The sequence below is a fragment of the Liolophura sinensis genome, chromosome 9, assembly GCF_032854445.1.
Source record: "Liolophura sinensis isolate JHLJ2023 chromosome 9, CUHK_Ljap_v2, whole genome shotgun sequence".
Taxonomy (NCBI): domain Eukaryota; kingdom Metazoa; phylum Mollusca; class Polyplacophora; order Chitonida; family Chitonidae; genus Liolophura; species Liolophura sinensis.
In genome coordinates this window covers 13,168,425-13,183,538 of record NC_088303.1, presented here as the reverse complement: position 1 = coordinate 13,183,538, position 15,114 = coordinate 13,168,425, and the positions used below count along the sequence as shown (strand labels likewise).

The 15,114-nt window shown below is 39.6% G+C and overlaps 2 protein-coding genes across 2 annotated transcripts; one reads left to right on the top strand and one right to left on the bottom strand.

The window, feature by feature from the left end:
• Positions 1 to 1,834: 1,834 nt before the first annotated feature.
• On the bottom strand, positions 1,835 to 8,348 carry LOC135475934 (uncharacterized). The gene is made up of 5 exons (XM_064755899.1): positions 8,274 to 8,348; positions 7,003 to 7,135; positions 4,103 to 4,251; positions 2,976 to 3,111; positions 1,835 to 2,666 (listed from the first exon to the last, which is right to left on the bottom strand). Exons 1-5 carry the CDS (start codon positions 8,323 to 8,325, stop codon positions 2,528 to 2,530), a joined length of 609 nt encoding a protein of 202 aa, XP_064611969.1. The 5' UTR covers positions 8,326 to 8,348; the 3' UTR covers positions 1,835 to 2,527.
• Positions 8,349 to 9,956: 1,608 nt separating this feature from the next.
• On the top strand, positions 9,957 to 14,416 carry LOC135475567 (uncharacterized). Its single transcript, XM_064755491.1, has 5 exons — positions 9,957 to 10,044; positions 10,213 to 10,354; positions 11,256 to 11,404; positions 11,615 to 11,762; positions 12,087 to 14,416. Exons 1-5 carry the CDS (start codon positions 9,993 to 9,995, stop codon positions 12,223 to 12,225), a joined length of 630 nt encoding a protein of 209 aa, XP_064611561.1. The 5' UTR covers positions 9,957 to 9,992; the 3' UTR covers positions 12,226 to 14,416.
• Positions 14,417 to 15,114: the final 698 nt, after the last annotated feature.

The window sequence follows — 15,114 nt, the reverse complement described above, 5'->3', positions numbered from 1 at the left end:
TTCTTGTGGCAGGGCGAGGTCATGCTGCCAAAGTGCTGCCGCCACTGAAGTCATGCCGAAGACAGTAGACCTTGATGCACCTGTACTGCGTCCTTGCTTTACCCTCTCAATGATAAGGCCACCGAAGCGGTCTGTTCCGCGTATATGTGCATATGACAGCTGGTAGAAAAAGCGGGTAGAGCATGAAGAAAACTTCATGTACCCTGCACCTTGCTGTGGAAGCCGAGTGAGGACATCTCACCCCGCTTGGTGCGGCTCGCGGCACGAGGACGGTGCAAATCGCTTGCAAATTGTACCATTCTCGTGCCGCGGCTTGTGATCTGCGGGGCGCGACACGAGGGGACGAGGACGGTGCTGTTTGCGCGCGATTCTTATCCAGCCTCCACAAGTTGCCTAAAACGTAACAGACGCTGCTCTTAGCCACTGAGAGGTGCATGCAAACAGGAAGCCTAGTAACCGGCGACTGTTTCCGGGAACTTTTAAGTAGCAGCTAGTAGTCAACAAAGGTCCCTGAAATGAGGTCACCAAACAGTGGGTAGAATATATGTATGCTACTAGAGTTAACTTGATGTATGTACATTGACACAAAGATAGAAAGACATTATCGTTGGATTACTGAATCGATTACAAAACAGCAAATAATACCACACAAAGACATGCACGCACAATGCATTACTGATGCGTTTCCATATATTATAGAAATTTACACTATAAATGTAATATAGGTAGCGAGTCATTGCCTAGTGGTTAAAGGTAGTTGTTTTTCAATCGCTAGTACACACGGAAAGGAGAGGTTCAAAACCGGTATTTTCCTTGGGATTTAGACTGAGGCATGAGTGTCTGCGCAAATCTCTTGAGTGTATAACTCGGTGAAGGTCTGTCACAAAATATATTTCATCTGAATGAGTTATCGACTCATGTCTAGAAATGTTTGAGAAGCATCAACATTCCCACTCCCCTCCCCACCTCCTCCACCCCTAGTTCGGAATAAAGACATGGCCTAACCAGGGAAACCTGGATTCGAAGCGAGAGGCATTAGTGGTCCACGGACGACCATCTCCGCCGATAACAAAACTTAAGACCTACTAGACTTCTTGGCATCAAATAAATTTCAATTAATATCACTGCATACTTAACCCTACTTAAGCAATGATGTCAAGGGGCGTATAAGTTGTTACATGGGCGGTTACAATAAAACTGTAACTGTGATAAACTGACAAAAGACCTGATTTATGTGTTTTGAATGTTTGTCAAGCAACACACTGTCGTCGCCGCTCTAGTTTTACTCTCCATACTGTTGGCATCTGTATCGCCACCTCCTTTGTGAATTGATACTGTTATATAACAGTATACTGTTATACTCCGTTATATTTATCTATTCAGTTTTTGTTGATATGGTGAAAAAAAAATTAGAAGATAAAAAAAAAATCACATGGAAAACAAATTTGTGGGAAGAGATAATATTTTAGTTAACCCCTCCCCCCGCCCTCGAGTTTAAGAATCGGGGCCTTGACTTAATTGACCAATCACAGGTCGTTTGTCATTAAACAGCCATTACACAAACGAGCATTTCTCTCTGGTAACTACATATTTTTACGAGGGTCTTACCATTTATGTCACATACATGTTTGAGGACGGCTGTGATAAGTTTTAATCTTATTGTTTTATTTCATTGAATGTTTACCTTATTAATAATAATCCCAGATTGTTAGAGATTATACTATAAATCGTGTTGGCGTTCCTCGTCGTCTAAAAGAACATTTTGGGACTGAGAAAGTAGAATTTGCAAGAGACAATACTTGCGAAAGCATAATTGTTCTGACAATCAGGCAGTAGCCCCATACATAGAGAGGAGGTTATGGGGTAACCATTATGATTGGTGAGTTGTGTCGGGACTTTTAAACTTGAAAGTTTTAAACTTCAAAAGTCCGGGGTTAAAAAACAAATTTTCTCTTCCAAAAAATTTCTTTTTCACAATGTAATTTTTGTTTCTCTTGCAAATTTTTTTTTGCACCATGTCACTTTTACGGCTTCTGAAAGGGTTAACCACGTGATCAGAATTATTTCACTTTTATGACGGCGCTAGATTTTATGAGGGATGAGTGCCCAGAGTAATTTCTGCTGTGCACAGACACGACCTGTTTACTTGACGATTTTTTTTAACAATCACTATATATGCATAATAACATCACTCTTTCTTCTGTCCACACCAGTCTCGTAACGACATTCTGATGCACCAAATGAGTGTATTAAACGGTTGCGTTTAGTGCTCCTTAACACCCTATAGAGTAGATATATTGTGGGAGCAACCGTTAGTTTCACTCAACAACAAAAAACTTACAGTCAGCAAACAGCTCGTTCAAAACATTTATTCATCTAACAACATTGACCTATGGTCCAAAAGGCAAACACAGTTAGTAGAAGAATCTTGGCATGGTGCTTAATTTCTACGTGTTGTTTTTCCAACGAAAACATGCAATAACAACAACAAAGGCTTGAAGATTTGGACTCGGTGTAGTGGAGGATTTCAGCTCCCGTTCTGATTTTGTTCGTCGTACGGATAAACGGTTGCCCCATAAAGGAAGTTTCCATAGACATTAGCCACTTCAGAATTACATCTCTTTTTTATCACCTTAAATATGCATCTTTCCCTGTCTCGTCCCGCTCTACAAATAAACAAAAATGTGCTAAGTCACATGTAAGGACATGACGCAAACTGATCAATATAGACTACATATACATACACTATCAGGACTAGGTGTGTTAAACAAACTGCCATTAGCGTAGGCCTACATGTGTTAAACACTTAAAGCCATGCACTTTAACCACTCGGCCACGACCTGCTCCCCTGGTATGGTGCTTTTGAAAAGAATGGTTATTTTCTGTTATCCAAAGGCCAAATGCTTTAGACATCCATGCAGATGCTCGTAACTTTTTTCCATAAGTAAGAACTAAACCTGTATTCAGGAGCTTACCTTTCCATGAATTTTTTTCGGTCGCCCCAGGTGGTTGATTCACCCACGCTTTGGGTAAACCGCACCCATGCCCCTTGTGCACAGCGAACAATACGGTTTGATATCCCATCCAAGCACGCCTGATCCCTTTCCAGCACTGCAGAAGAGAAATATGGCAGGTGATCTTACTTAAAAGTAATATCTTTAAAGTTCGATCCTTTTCATTTACCAAGCTGTATACTGATGATTTACTCACGTTAAATAACCCCCATATTGCTGAAACGGCGAAGTCTATCCGCCTTCGTTGGATTTAAAGATAGTCCTGATGGTACATCTTATTTGGATCTATATCTGTACAAAGACGAACAAGGTCTCCTTTCACGCCGCCTTTACGACAAAAGGGATAATTTCAATTTGATATTGTAAATTATCCCTATTTGGATAGCAATATACCAAAGGGTCCTGCATATGGCGTATACATATCTCGCCTTGTAGCATTTGTCAGATCTTGCGTAAATTGTGATGACTTTAATCTGGGTCACAAGTCGTTAGTTCAAAAACTAATTAGTCAAGGATACTCCATCAAACGCCTTCATTCTAAGTTTCTCAAATTTTACAATGAGTATAACACTCTCGTTGGCCAGGTATAGACAGAGCGTTCAGAATCTCTGGCGATCTGCATTGTGATCAACCACATAGACGGCGCTGTTATCCTAATGTACATATCTATCGCGTACATGGTATTTAACAACGCAGATGGCGCTGGTTGTCGAGTGTTACAGACCAGCATGTGCAACCGCTTCTCTCTTCAGTGTTACCGGCTTTATTTCCTATTTGCATAATTTCTTAAATACGTTTTATCTTTGTGAGCTAGTGTTAAACGTTGTTTTGGAAATGGATCTTGTGATTATCGACTTGGAACGCCCTTTACGGACTACGAATGGATTATGAATGTCTTACATGACACTTATATTTACTGTGTAACCCAAATAGTTGTTCTTATATTCTTAGTTTCTTACGCTTGTTCTTATTTAAAGAGCACTCGGTTAAAGGCAACGATACAATTTCAAGAATACCACAAAATATACCAGTATAACATATCTCGACAGACGCTGGGAATCGTGGCATGAGCTATTTCAGGAACTTACCGCTTGATTTGCTGCATAGAAAATTGACTGCTAAACCCAACAAGTCATTCATTTCGTTCCAGAGATCATTTCCTTCGTCACTTAGCCCCAAATCACAACCTTCTATGGCATCCCGCTGGCATTCTGAGATATCAGCTCGGTCAGGGTTGCTACATGGGTGAATATAGAGAAATGAAAATACAACGTACGTAGTATTCGTGCTCATCCGATTATAGAGGAAGAACATTTAACATATTTTAAACTACCTTCCTAATGCGATGGTGTCACAGATCATCCGGAGCGACCTACGGACAATTTTCTCTGCATCCTCAAAAGTAAACCGATTCGGATTTGAAAGGGATTTTCCAATAATTTCACTCGTTTCAGTCCGAGAAGCACTTATTTATGCCACGAAATATCTTCATTTTGGAACCTACCCTTGCTTAAAAGGATACATGAAAAGGATCTCTAAAACAAAGATCATGTTTCTAAGTCATTTTTAAAATTATCATTTTGTATGTACGTTTTATTTACACCTGTATATTACACCTTTATCTTATGCATATTGTCCATCAAAGGTCGAATTTATTTAGGAAGTACGAATTCGATCTTGTTCAGAGTGCGGCGAGCACCATCAAAGTGTCCCGAGCCCGGTGAACCGCGGTCGCTATGGTGACGACCCCGAGCGTATTTAACTGATCATTCGGTGCCATTTTGCTTTTCGCTGAGATTTTCTTAGTTCAAGCAAACAAGGCATTTATTCATAGATATTTCCCTACGTTCAGAGTTGGTTTGTGCCGGCTGTAGTTTTTCAAGAGCGGGATGATTTCGGGCGTCAGCTTCGTCAAATTTCGTTGCACGTTATTTGATATTTCGACAAGAATGAACAAGGAAAAGGAAGCAATCCACTTTTCCCCCATGTGACCAGGTCGGAATGTTCCGAGCTGTGACTGTCAAATTAAACGGTTATCGATTCTTGGTTCAAAATGGAACGATTGTATGGTGGATGGCATGTTGATCTCACCGAAATCACAGCACCAGCCATACGTATTTTGGTTGTTGGCACCAGTACAATTGGTGGTAGCATCACTGCAAGCTTTCGCAGTTCGTGAACATAGGTAGTAGGCATACTTAAAAGGACAAACAACACTGGACCAAATTTGTATTTGTCTCAATGAAGTACCTACGGATATAGCAGACTTCCTTTTTTAAGTGTGCGTTTTTATTGTTCCCACTTTTGCAGTCCGAGTTTTACTTTTTTTAAGCAGCTCTATACACCCAAGAAAGAAAACTTCTAGAAAAAGAGATCGGGTTGGAGTTTTTCTTTTTGTTTTTGAGTAGACGACAAAAAAAGAGAAACATTCACAACAAGATCATGATTGGCTGGTTGTCTCGGGGCTCGAGATAGCTAAGTCGGACCCCTGCATAAAAAAAGAAAGAAGTCCGACTGTGAAAGTGGAAAACATTTAAAAAAGCACAGTCAAAAAATAAAACTGCCATGTCCCTTTTGCGTCTCAGTAAGTGTCACACACGCCTTTATTTTTATCAAGTTGCATAACCGACATATCACAATTCAAAGTAAGCTAAGCATTGACAAAAAAAAGCTCAGCAATGTTGTATCAATTTTAACCAATTAGGCGCGAGCTATTTCTATAATCCGAGTACATGCCTCATCCAGTTTGCGTCATGCAGACCTTGTTTTATGTGTTAACCAACGTGGTGTCTTTGATGGCCTCGTGAAAATATAAAAAAAGCTGATTTCTAGAGTTATCAATGATTTAGAACAATGGCTACGGTCTCTTAATCATTTATCCGAAATGACAAAGGTAAAGAAGCCGGATAAGGCCATCATCGTACCATCGTTCCATCGCCCGGCGATGGCACGAAGCGATGGTACAGGGGTACAAAGCGATGATACGATGCCACGAAGCGATGGTATGACTGCTTCGTGCCATCGTGTCATTGTTTCGTGCCATCGTACCATTGCTTCGCATTATCGTGTCATGGGCCTCAAGACAAGTGACGTGAAGTTATGGTAGATACATTATATTACTATAGTCTATTATTTTATCCATTCGCCTGTAGACAGCTACCCGTAAAGTCAGCCATTCTCGCTACCAAAATTACCTTTCATTAGTGACACACAACAGCCCAAGCTCTATACATTGATATGTTGTACGTCTATATTACTACAAGGAAAATGCAGTTAGAATAATTTTTCTCATTCATAATGCTAATCTCCATAAGCCTGGTTTCAAAACCAAGACCTCATTGTGTTGGATGACGTCATAATTATTCAACAAGAAAACCGCATGCTGGGCAATGGACGTGGAGAGTAATTTGCTTTACAATAGCTTCAACAACATGTGGTTAGAACAAACTCCACGCAGTAAAACACAGTCTGCACTACTGTCTTAGCTAACAGACTAGGTCATATTGACTTTCATAACAAAAGTTCCTAACATCCAGCTCTAAAACCATACCGCAGTGAAATTATATAATACAAGAGATAAAATAAAGTTCATTTATAAAAGATTATATCGCGCGATGTAAGTCAAATATGACAGTGTCAAAAACAGGTTTTAGATTGAAGTACATAGTAGTTTTGGTAACTGGTGTCCGGTAACTTTGCTTCGCGCCATCGAGTCATCGCTTCGTGCCATCGTTCCCTGGCTTCGTGCCATCGTGTCATCGCCTCACGCCATCGTGTCATCTTTTCGTGCCATCGTGCCATCGTGGCATCGCTTCGTTCCATCGCGCCCTCGCTTCGTGCCCTCGTGCCATCACTTCTCATTATCATTCCATGGCTTCGTGCCATCGTCGAGCGATTGAACGATGGTACGATGATAGCCTTATCCGGCTTCCATACTGAGGTTATGTTATTTGTTGTTATTTATTTTCAGATTTATTTTGACACTGACCTGCAGAATGTGAGCAGTTGTGAAATGTTGAGCATAGGACGTCCATATATGAGTTGTCGGCGAGTGATGACATCCTCGTCAAGCCCCCACATCTGGCTACAGCGAGTAATAACTGCATGTGTACAGGGCTCACCTTAAAGGAAAATAAAACCCACTAAGACTGCACCGAGAGTATTCGTGCGTGATAACTGGGGGATGTTCACCATTGTAAGTAAAAGCATAACTTCAGGAAGTGGACAGTTTTCAGAGCAACCATTAGATCCACAAGAAGCAACAATATTTACCTTTTTATTTAATTGTCGCCATGTTCAAATATTGTTTCGCTTATCCAATGGTGTGTCAGTTTTGTGGATGGCGAAAACCGGAGTGCCCCGGGGATAAAACATAAATGTAGTAAAGTGAGACGTTTGGATGAGACGTATGGATGAGACGTGCGTATATGTACACACTATAATGGTGGAAGACAAGTGGTCTTTTCAGCGAACGTTAGACTGCGCAAACTCCCACACGAGCGTCATTGACCACGTAATGTCCACAAAGCAAAAGCAAAAATATAACAACTTGGCCTATAAGGTTTAATTTTATGATGCATGTTATTGTAATGAACAGTACCATTCATCATTTCATTATATAATCTAATGTTAGTATATTTAATTGTTGTTTTTACGCCGCCTTTAAGATCATTATACACCTTCCTATTTTGCCTATCTTTTAATATCGTGGAGGTTGGAATTAGCATCGTGACCTTACCGTTCTCTCTGTACATATTGTTTGCTATTCATAAAATATATACTATCTTAAATTTTTGGGTCAAATTGAAATTTTTGTCATCTAAATTTTGATCTATAGTTGTATAATATTAAGCAGATAGTTGAAAGCATTCGAGCTGATGTGGACTCGTTCTATTTTTGTCATGCTGACCTCCTCATTAATTAACTAGAAGTTTTGTCATGCAATGGAAAATGAACACTAAAATATTAATCAATTATTTAATTTATTTATTTATTTGATGGGTCTTTTACGACCTACTCGAGAATATTTCACTTATAGCACGGTGGCCAGCGTCACGGAGGGAGAAAAACGGGTAGAACCCGGGAAAATCCGTGATCATCAGCAGGTTGATGAAAGACATTCCCACGTACGATCTAGCAGAAATCAGCATGAGCTAGACTTGAACCTGCGGCGGTAGCATTGGTCAGAGGCTGCTTAACTCTATCATGCAAATCTCTGGGTGTCGGAGCTGCATGTGATGAAAAAAAAACTTTTCTTACCATAGGAGAAACTCACACCCACAAAACTCAGGCAAACCAATAGGAGCAACATGGCGACGGCGTGTGTCCGATGTCGTGGTGACAATGCCAGTGTGTGTTAGTTCAAGGACATGTATGTTTTATACAACCATTATTACAGCGACCTTTTATGCAAGGGATAAATGTCATTGCAAATTGCAAAATGCCGCACAGCTCTTAATACACACACATATATATATATACATCTCATAGATAGACATTTAAGTGTCATTCTCAAAATAACACGTTCACGACGGCATTTCGCTTTGTTTCGTAAAATTATCTACTATCAGTTATGTTGGTCGTCTCAGTGGTTTTAATTTGAGATGGTGGACAGTGGTAATCACAGCATCACGTTTAGTACATTCAATTTGAGATGATGGACAGTGGTAATCACAGCATCACATTTAGCACATTCAATTTGAGATGGTGGACAGTGGTAATCACAGCATCACGTTTATTACATTCAATTTGAGATGGTGAACAGTGGTAATCACAGCATCACGTTTAGTACATTCAATTTGAGATGGTGGACAGTGGTAATCTCAGCGTCACATTTAGTACATTCATTTTGAGATGGTGAACAGTCGTAATCACAGCGTCACATTTAGTACATTTAATCTGAGATGGTGGACAGTGGTAATCACAGCATCACGTTTAGTACATTCAATTTGAGATGATGGACAGTGGTAATCACAGCATCACATTTAGTACATTCATTTGCTGTTAGGATAGTTAGAAATAGGAAAAAAATCGGTAGGAGAAGAAATGCATTTAAAAACAACGATAATATTTTGTGCTAAACCAACAACCAAGCGCACGACATACAAACATGGCATTCCAAAATTGGAGATAATTTATCCAACGATGGACATGCCTCACAATTACTGTTGGATTTGTCGGATACAGCACTGCTACATGCTAGTACAAAACAGCGGACAATAAATTACCGGTATAAGAATAAACCTTATGTTGAATCCAAGTTAAAATAAGAGACAAAAACTATACACCTGTGCCATTGTACCTGTGCTCGTGAATTAGAGCCGAAATAGTAGTCCGCAGACACGACAAACATAATTTACCTTGTGGACGTGTTTAACTGTCTTATTTGTTATTACATGTATATAAAATCTCTGAATTTTTGTTACCTAATTCTTGCATATGCCTGAGTGCTTGTGGCGATCGACAATGCTACTACAACTATAACACTGTCGTCGCTGCTTTGGTTTTACTCTCTATATGCTGTAAGCCATATTGCACATGTGGAATAGCGAAACCAGTAACCAGTCATTGATAAACCTTTGGGATACAGCTACCATAATCATATCCCGGTAAAGAGTATATGGCATGCTGTGTTGTGACAACGTAGTATATGAACTGGATGACCTTTTAAATTAATAGAATAGTATGAGCCATAACTTTATATCGCCTGCAGGACTCCTTCTTGTCGGTGTACATGATGGTGCCCGCTGGTGTTTTGTGATGGAACGGTTAAGCCTATATTAATACAGCAAATAAAACTAAGTGTAACAGACGAGTGACATTTTGAAAAATTGGAATGACCTATAGCTTGCTCCATTTCTGCTCTTCGTAATTATTCTTCATATAGCATACTTTAAAAATACATGCTTTTATTAACGCTGGACCTGATCTGTCAATCTGTAACTCACCAAATGCCTCAGAATACACCACGCCGTCGTCATGTTTTTTATCGTGATGTTCCTCTGTTTGGTGCAATTCATTTCTTCCTTGGGTAAGGCATGTTTAACTTTTACCCCTATTACGTTCTAAACAGAAACGAAAATATTTTCAACAACTTTTCTCATTCCGTGATAAATCTTCTGCCACTTGTGCATGTATTGATGGACAGTTGGGTATTGGGAATACATAGTAATATTTCCCTTTATTTTTTATGTTTTAGATGAGGAATGTCCCCCAGGTGTAACAACTCGAATAGCTGGCTGTAACCAGCTCTGGGGTTACAATGAAGACGTCATCTATCGTGAACAACGTGTCTATGAACGAACATTGTTTAATATTTCACAGCTTCTCACATTCTGTCGGTCAGTATGACTTGTTGTTGTTTTCTCTAGCCTTCTCTTTGCATGCTTCCGTCCTAATTTCGTACTTCACTTTCTTAGTTCTTTGGTGGTTTACCGGTGTTAAACCTCGTGCGGGAACTGGCCTGATGATTATTCACCGGAACATCCCTTTTGGTTACCGGCCTGTATGCAAATGTCTACTTAGACGCATTGATTTCAAATCAACCCCACTGGCCCTCTGTTTCAATTCAAAGCCATTGAAAACAACAGTTAATGTGTGAAAATAAATATTTGAGCTATTTTTCGATTTCATCAAAACGAAATTTACGAAACAGTATCACGTTGAAGTTGGTATTTATTAAATAGATAGCTACATGCTCATTTGGACGTTCTTCATGGCGAGAGTGATATGTCTACTGCCGAAATTTATGACGGCGAAGATGAAGGGTGTGGACAGAGGGAATTGGTATCCATGTCCAGAAATAGAGTATTAATATGAGCCACATATGACATGACCTATCCTGCTCATGATGTGATGTACATCACTTGACTTGATCTTTAGTTGTGCTATACACATGATCGTGCAACCTAAGGATGACCCCGGTCCCGTCCAGTTTCCTCCCACCATAATGCTGGATGCCAAATACCCAGCCCCACCGAGTCAAATTATATTGACACTGTGTCGACTGTCCAGCGAGGTGTTACCAAGATTACAGATGGGTAGGACTCGATTTAGGATTGAATCCCGAATCTACCTTTTACGAAGAAAACTAGAGACATTGTAAAAACATACGTACAAGCTTTATTTCTTGTAAATCTAGATCGAAAGAAGAACGCAATACATTTCAGCAATCACCTGGGCGCTTTCCTGTTGTGATCATAACCAGAAATTATATACATCTTTTCATTTTGATTGACGTAGCACCTCTCATCGAGCTGATATCGGAGAGTGCCAGCGGGAAGCTGTGGTTGGCTGTGATCCCGGCTTTGGTGCACAAGGGGCGGTGATATGGGATAAAATGACCCACCTACTGGGCGACGGTGTAAATTACCTCTGTAGCCAACAAAGTGGTAAGTTTATAAGAACATTAAGGTAACTGTCAATTAGGAATGCCTTTTAGGAGTATAAGCAAGGTTTCGTCAGTTTCTGTTGGATATACCCCCCTATTCTTACAACCTTTTCTTCCTGAGCTACCGTTCAGCTTAATCTGACCTATTGCGAGTTGACTTATTTTCACAAATTTAACAAAGTAAATTTGTTATTCACCATTTGTTTTGCAGTGCTAGAAAGAGATGTGTCTTGCCTGGACAGAATATCAAGTCTAACTATTCGCTGCGCTCAAGTGGCTTGGGGATCGTTTGTAGAAGAATTGAGAAAACTGGATTCATCCTCGCCCGTGATCACGGCTATGAAACAGCTGATGGAAAAGTAAGTTTTCAAGTAAATCAAGTCACGTAAGTGGAATATCATCAACCCCGATATAAGGAATGCATCACACTGAATTAGGAAAGCGTTTTAAGGTTGTTTTAAGTTAACCGTGGAATTTTTCTTGAAGCCTAATACGATAATATGCCAGAATGATGTTTGTATACAACTGATTACTTGCCTGTATATGTCAGTCGTGTATGTAATTTGTAAGGTTAACTTAATGTCTGCCAGCTAAACTCATGGTGAATTAGAATTGCCCCTGGTTCAGCCTGGCTCTGGACTACCTATATAATAAGGAATCCCACTCCGTGTGTTTATTTGTAGGCTGGGACGGGATGGGGAGCAGTGTATAGCTAAAGTGATCAAAGAGCGATGTAATTCTGAACTGGCCGATGTCTTTGGGAACTTTCTTTATGGTTCAGCAGTTTACCCGTTCGATGAGGAAAACCAAAATGGGCGCTGAAATCCTCTGTTATGCCCGATCCGCATCTTCCCATCGGTGCTGGGAGCATTTGACAACATCGGGTAAAATTAAAACATGATTGATTAGTTCTGAATGAAATAATACACTAACTATGCGTACGTGTTTTGTCTGTAACGTTTTATTTATGCTATTGTCTAAGGAAGTTACATGCATGTGTGAAGTTGTCATGTTTGTATGATATTAGTGGTAATTTCGTCGTAGGCCAACGTCACAGATAAGTAACATAGACTTGCTTAATTGTAAATCTCCCGATTCCCAGGAAAAGGGTTCCAGATATGCCAGAGGCCCCAGCAGCCAGTCAAACAATCATTTCAAGAATCGCTGACTGATGCTTTGGTGTTTCTGTATGAGAACGATGTGTTTCGGCACAGAACATTCTTTTAGTGGGGTGAAACTCCAACCATGCCTTGTCCATAGTTGACAACGACTGTGGTGTAAACGTCAGGTAGCATCTTTCTAGGCTCGTTTAACCAGAGACTGGTATTCGCACATTTCCCTTATCTTGCCTTCGCTGAGGGTCCAATTGTGCCAATGTTGAGGTAAAATCTCCTGTTAGAAGACTCGATTTCATGAGCAGCGCCCTGCATGTAGAATGTAAGTGGCTGACCAAATAACGTATAACACACATAGCATGTTCAATCATTCAACCAAACGATCTCAGTGTGGGAATATTTTTGGCGTATCGAATTTAGGGATTTTCACAAACAATTAAAGCACTTCCCTGTTATACTTATCAACGCTCTGCCAAAAATATGCTCTTCACTGTTGTTGTCCTCGATGTCTCTGAACCCGATAATATGTTTCTATAACAAACTGTAGTTCGTGGTAAGGTAGCTGGATCAGGATATCCAGGATCCACGAGTATGATAAAGCAGAGCTGTGTTGTAGCTATTTATACATATGCGTCCCTCATATCGAACATTTTCTTGTTCTTAAAAGTCCGCCGAACATGGGGTGTATACCGTATACAGTTGATTAATTGTTGTTTATATACACCAGCATAAATTCGCATCTTGCACATAACTTTTAATCGATTTTTATACACTTGTAAACCTGTACATTGTAATGTTTTATGATACCTGATTATTTTGCTGGCCAAAACCCTATACGGTTTACGTTGCTCAATATATACTAGACGCACCGCTGTTTTTTTTATGTCATTTGAAAGGCACATGTAGGCACTTAGTATATGTAATTTTAGCAAACGTTATTTCAGCGAAATATTGTCAAACAAATATACAAACAACATTGCATGTTATCTGACAATCGTAAAGGAATTTTCCAACTTCAGTACGGTACTACATAGTCATACCTGATAAACTTACTTTAATCTATAGATTACATCCTACTCCAAAACATTTTACTTATGTTGTATAGGGTTTACTATCACTACGCATTTGTTTAAGTAATGAAAACGGGATCAGGTAGCCTGACTTCACGTACACACGATTTTTGTCTGGTGTATAGCAAATGTTTATTAATAATGGATAAACCTTTCCGGCTCTTGTCTATATATTATTTTTATTATACTTGGCATGGAGATGAATAACTGAGCAAGCACGAGGCCTTTTTTCGGATTATCTCCATAAAACAGTGGTATTTTATTGATTTTGTATTATTCTTTTTTTTTATTTCTCAATGACTGTGAGACAGGGTTAGTCACTTTACTGCGATCTTTTATAGTTAAATTTGCTTTACGGATATAGAGTTCTTGTAAACTTATGATCAGATGAACAAATATAAAATGACGGGGCGCAGTGGAAGCGAGAGTTCAAAAATGTGAGTGATATTATATATAAAAACCTTTACAGTTCACATACAGGCATTCATAAAGTTGTAAATATCGTATAACACTTCCTACCATTCTTGGAATGAGTTTGTTAATTCAGTTTATAAGATGACCAACGAGTGCACTGTGAGCGGACAGACTTGGAACCGAAGCCTACAACTCAGGCTAGGTTTCATGCACTAATGAAATACAGCCTAGCATAAATGCCGTGTCATACACCAACAGATTTATAGTATGGATGTAAAGTTAGCAAGTCAAATGCTGTCTGACTCTGTGTTTCAAACCTATGTACATATTTGTCTAATAAAAAACGATTTGTCGGGCTGCGATATAGGCCTGTGTCCAGCCGTTTGCAAATAAACATTCAAAACACTACAAACACTACCCAGCAGGTTACAGGCCTAAATGCCGCGCGGTCCATCCTGGGCAAGATGTGGATCGATTTATGCAGGTTTATATGTAAACAAGACTACCCGCATCCAGAATACAGCCTACGAATGACGTTATATCACCAGAAAGTGTATGCTTGCTGACAGTATAGTATTATGTTGTTGTTGCGCTGCCTAAATGCACCACATGCGTCACTTCCGTTTTAGGATTAATTACTTAATCACCTATATTATAACTGGTTTAAGTGGGCGCTGGTGTTATGTTCATGAAAAAGCATTTAGAAACAACTGAAACCCAGTAGAAATTCATTGGTCTTGTCTTTTAAGAAAGAATAACAGAATTATTATGTATAGACATGCTACAGTATTCAGACTGTAAGAACCTTAACGGCTTGCTTTTCTGGGTCCAGTTGTTTAAAAGTGGATTAGAAGCTTAGCCCGGTATTAACTTTAATCTAGACTAAAGTGGAATTAGTTTTGTATTAGACTGGTATTAAGAGTTAAGTCGACTTAACTTTTAATACACTTCTGAACAACTTGCCCCAGTATTTTAACTTGTTCTCGCCACGATTTGGCTGAATCCTCATTCACTCTTTCATTCACTCTTCATGTTCACTGATGACAACCTGAAAATGGGCACAGACAGTTACAGAAATGATGTCCTGTAATCTTGCAGAGCTGCAGTGCAAC

Excerpts from the sequence above, each read along its gene's own strand:
- LOC135475567 (XM_064755491.1), top strand. The coding sequence starts at position 9,993 with ATGTTTTTTATCGTGATGTTCCTCTGTTTGGTGCAATTCATTTCTTCC. Across the intron at positions 10,045-10,212 it reads GCAATTCATTTCTTCCTTGG|ATGAGGAATGTCCCCCAGGT; the intron begins GTAAGGCATGTT and ends TTTATGTTTTAG. Across the intron at positions 11,763-12,086 it reads ATGAAACAGCTGATGGAAAA|GCTGGGACGGGATGGGGAGC; the intron begins GTAAGTTTTCAA and ends GTTTATTTGTAG.
- LOC135475934 (XM_064755899.1), bottom strand. The coding sequence starts at position 8,325 with ATGTTGCTCCTATTGGTTTGCCTGAGTTTTGTGGGTGTGAGTTTCTCC. Across the intron at positions 3,112-4,102 it reads TCTATGCAGCAAATCAAGCG|TGCTGGAAAGGGATCAGGCG; the intron begins GTAAGTTCCTGA and ends TCTCTTCTGCAG. Across the intron at positions 2,667-2,975 it reads CGAAAAAAATTCATGGAAAG|AGCGGGACGAGACAGGGAAA; the intron begins GTAAGCTCCTGA and ends GTTTATTTGTAG.